This window comes from Salvia splendens, chromosome 3 (assembly GCF_004379255.2).
Source record: "Salvia splendens isolate huo1 chromosome 3, SspV2, whole genome shotgun sequence".
Lineage (NCBI taxonomy): Eukaryota > Viridiplantae > Streptophyta > Magnoliopsida > Lamiales > Lamiaceae > Salvia > Salvia splendens.
Window position 1 is genome coordinate 5,026,940 of NC_056034.1, and position 4,531 is coordinate 5,031,470.

The 4,531-nt window shown below is 39.8% G+C and overlaps 1 protein-coding gene across 1 annotated transcript; it reads left to right on the plus strand.

Moving 5' to 3' along the window:
* The first annotated feature begins 2,640 nt into the window (after positions 1–2,640).
* LOC121795771 (ethylene-responsive transcription factor ESR1-like) lies at positions 2,641–3,673 on the plus strand. The gene has a single exon (XM_042194369.1). The coding sequence runs from the start codon at positions 2,641–2,643 to the stop codon at positions 3,511–3,513; it is 873 nt and encodes a 290-aa protein (XP_042050303.1). The 3' UTR covers positions 3,514–3,673.
* The last annotated feature ends 858 nt before the right edge of the window (positions 3,674–4,531 follow it).

Consider the following 4,531-nt stretch of genomic DNA (forward strand, 5'->3'; position numbering starts at 1 on the left):
CGTCGGAAACTTGCAATTAGCCGGAAATAGAACAGATCTACATATACTAGACGGAATGAAATGAAAATAATTAAAATGAATATAAATAGTGTTGGTGTAGAAATGAGGATGTGTTAATTTATAGGGTGGAATTGTAGGGTGGTATTGAAGATTTTTGGACTAGATGACGAAAAGCTGATGTGACATGATGAAAATGGGGATGAGATGATTTATAGGGTTTGATTGTAATCACTTATTATAACTGCTTTTTTATTGTGTTGTTGTTTGGACTCTTGCTCACCTTTTCTTAGTTTGAAACTTTATATCTTTAAAATTAAAATATTATCCAATTACGCTTACCCTATCATTTTCGAATAAGGCTCAATACTTTTAATACCCAATTATATTATCAGCTCGGTTTTGCTTTCTAATTACTTGATCACACGAGTATTTTGGCTATGTAGAGATCAGATCACTCGAGTTCACTAATTATCGGAACCTCTTTGTATTTGGTAATGTCTGAGATGGCTAATCTCAGAAGATACAAGCCAATTACACTGTCGAGTATTACAAGCAAGAACAATACAGAGAGTACAAGAATTAGCCAAGAACCCTAATCTATTACAAGAACTTAACCTCTCGCAATAGTACCGGGCTTCTCACCACAATTCACCTGCACACTCAAGAAGCCTGTTAGTAACACAATAGACAGATCCTAACCGGATCTAAGCGAGTATACACAGTAAACAACGAAACTTGAAACACCAAGCACAAAGGATGGCTCGGGTCGCAACAACGACTTCACAAGGGCCAAAGACCTCCTCCGTCTTATCCAACAAGTCTCAAAGGAGCACAGTGGAAACAATCTAACCCCGAGCTAGGGTTTCCCGATTACTACCACAGAAATCCACCCCACTCGTTCTATTACTCAGAATCACCACCACACGATCTCAAGAACCCTCAGAACTCACAGATCTAAGAAGCCAACTGTAGATTTTCCCAGAACAGTCAGGAGACGAACTCAACCGTTCAAACTCACACAAAATCTCCAGATCAACTCAGAGGTTGAGAGATAGCGCTCGATCCTCACTAAGAAGAAGAGAACGAAGACATCGGAGAAAAGAAAAACAGCCAGAGTTTCAGAGAGAAAGAGAGGTTTCTAGAGAGAAGCAGGAGCAAGAGCTCGAACAGAGAGAGACAGTAGAGATTGGAATGAGTAGTCAAAGAGTCGAGGAGAAGAATAAAGACTCCAAGGAAACACACCTCAAATCCAACGGCTCAGTGCCGTGATCCGCGTGGAGGGCACACGTGGCAGCCATCAGGGAAGCCACTAAAGATTGGACTGGATCCGACTTGGATCAAGCAAATTGGCCATCAATTAAATCAGCCCAGCTAACTTAATAGCCAAGGCCTAAAAGGATAGTCCATAATTCCATAGGCTCAATATTTTTTATACACAGTCATATTATCAGCTCGGATTTGCTTTAGTTACTTATCACACAATATTCAAAATACTCGTTCATACACACAAAAAATTGAAAATTATTGTTCAATAGTATCCATAAAAACACCTCATCATTTAGGTCGTACTTACAATTCAAAGTGATAAAAGCACAAGATCATAAAACATACATTCTCCATAGGACCACCTAAGGGTATAAATCGTACGTGTTGGGTCGTTATCGGGTCAACCTGATAATGACACGATCCAATAAGGGCAAACACGAACACGACATGTTATGAAAACCCCAAACCCGATCTGCTACTCTCGAACCCGAACTCGGCACGAACTCGACACGAACCACCCTGGGTCAACACGACACGATAACAACACGTACACGACACGACACTATGAAAACACGACCTGATAACACAGTTAGAACCTGGAACTGCTCTTGATTAACAAAAGTTACAAAACTTTGAATCGGATCATTAAAAACCTAAAATGTGATTACACAATCTAATCAGGTGAACAATAACATCAATAGATTCGTAGCAACAAAATCCAACAAAAAGATATTATTTTTAAAATATTAAATATTATTAATAATAATATAATATTATTTCTTAACGTGTAATACGAACCCGACACGAACACGACACAAAATTTTCGTGTACTTAAATGGTCGACCCGATAAGGACACGAACCCAATAAGCTTTGACCAAAATTCATTAATTTCGTGCGGATTCGTGTCGTGCCAAAAATTGCTGGCCCTAGGACCACCACGGCGGAATGAATTTTCCTCAAATTAAACATAATTAATGTTTAAATTTCACTGATATACACCAGCCTTTAAAAGGTCTACCCGTCTTAAGTGCGTTCTCTTTGATTCTAAATTTATTACCCCATTAAAAATAAGTAATACTACTAGCTAGTTCTTTTTTTTACTACATTTTTGTATAAGAATGTATATATAAGATGTAGGCTTTAAAGCATATATATATTGTCAAAATATTTATAAACCTATTTATCAAATTAACACATCACAAAAAATTTATCCGTCCAAAAATATACTTCCTTCAAAAAGAAAAAGAAAAAAGTGGCGGCTTCTGGTGTTACTCAATTTTGTGATTATAAATAGGCATCACAAGTGCAGAGTCTTTGAAGATATCCTCTCCCCATATATCCGCTGAAACTACAGTATTCCTTTCAATCAAATCATGGAAGAAGCCATGAGAAGGCTCAACGGCACCGACCCCGATCCCATCCTCCACCCCTCCTCCGCCCCAAAGCGCCGCCCCTCCCCCTCCCCCGCCGGCGCTATCAGGTACCGCGGCGTCCGTCGCCGCCCCTGGGGCCGCTACGCCGCCGAGATCCGCGACCCTCAGTCGAAGGAGCGGCGCTGGCTCGGCACCTTCGACACCGCCGAGGAGGCCGCCTGCGCCTACGACTGCGCCGCCCGCTCTATGCGCGGCGTCAAGGCCCGCACCAACTTCGTCTACCCCACTTCTCCTATCCACCCCGCAGCCGATAATATCATCCCTCCCTTCCACTTCTCAAAATCACCTCACCCCTTCCCAAACCCTAATTTTGATCTCAACGGAAAAAACATGCTTCTCATCCGCGACTACCTCAACACCTCCAATTCCATATATTCCGATGCTTGCTCCTTCAATCGCCCTTCAAACCACCACAACATGCCTCTTAACAATTCTTCCTTTTCGACCTCTCAGCCCTCCTCCTGCTTCAACCGCACTTCTGCAAAATCCCAAGGTAACAATTCGACAAACACTGATTCTACTGGAATTTTCTGGAGCGAGAGGTCTGATTCAGGTTTGTTAGAAGAAGTTATACACGGCTTCTTCCCCAAAGTGAAGGCGGAGCCGCCATCGGTTATCTATGAAGCTGAAGCAAAAAATGGGTTTGTAGGTTTTCCGGTTGAGAACCAAACGGTTTATTCACAATTCGGGGGCTTCAACTCCGGCGGCAAGCATTTTTATGGAGGCCAAGCGAGTTCTAGTGGAATATTTGGGGACATTTTTCACTACCAAGAAGCTCTAGGTCTGGTTGCAGAGAGAGCGCCTAATGCTTGAAACTTATCAAACTAAGATATGTTAATTTATGTTTACTAATTAAATCATGTACTAGTATTTGTGGATTAATTGTAATATCTCTAGTTGGCGGAAAAATAGGAAATTATGTACCCCTTCTTCAATGAAGTATGTAATTTTCTTGTATTTGGTCATTAATGAATACAACAAAAAAATGAAAAATCTTGAATGTTTAAATTCGTTTAGTTAGAATCATAAATAACATATCTAACAAAATAGTATCGATGTGTAAGTATGCATGTGTGAAACGTGCATGGGGAATTGTTGGATGTTTTGTTGATTTGCATAACTGTCCCTGTTCAATGTTGATATTATTGTTGTTAGTCCTTCACTTATTAAAAAGGTGTAAAAAGCTATGGATCGAGTCTTTCATTCTCTCTTATACGCAGTTGTAAAGACAGCACTTTCCACTGTCCGAGTCCAAAAAAACCCTAGCTAACAACTTCCTTACACTTAAGTAGCCAACGCAACACAACCAAATTCGATACTGGTTTACTTGTACTTCGCGCTTAATCTCTCCTTTTATCTATTAATTAGGTGATCCTTTTTGTGTTTAATTAGTGGATCTTATAATTCTAATCCATGTTTTCGGGAATTTTGTTCACATGCCCTTGGAGTCTTGGAGATCGTAGGTTTGTCCTCCTGATAGACTAACCTTGCTATTTTTAAACAACTGTCACTTTAATATTAGATGATTGATTCAAGCATATCAATTTTGGTTTCCTGTATTTTTGGGTTGGGATTTAATTCCATTAGTAAAATTGACGGCACCCTAATAGTAATCTGTTTGTTTTCTCATGCAGTTAATAATCAGTTGAGCATATTACAATATGATCTATAAACAAGTAGTAGTGTATATTTTCATTCACCTCATTTATATCTATACTCAGTCACTCACAAAAACTTGTATCCGTCTCTGCTTACAGAGAAATGGAATCAAAGTCCTCAATGCCTTCTTCTAGCCTTATTGATCAACAAGTGGTAAGTGGGACAAACTCTA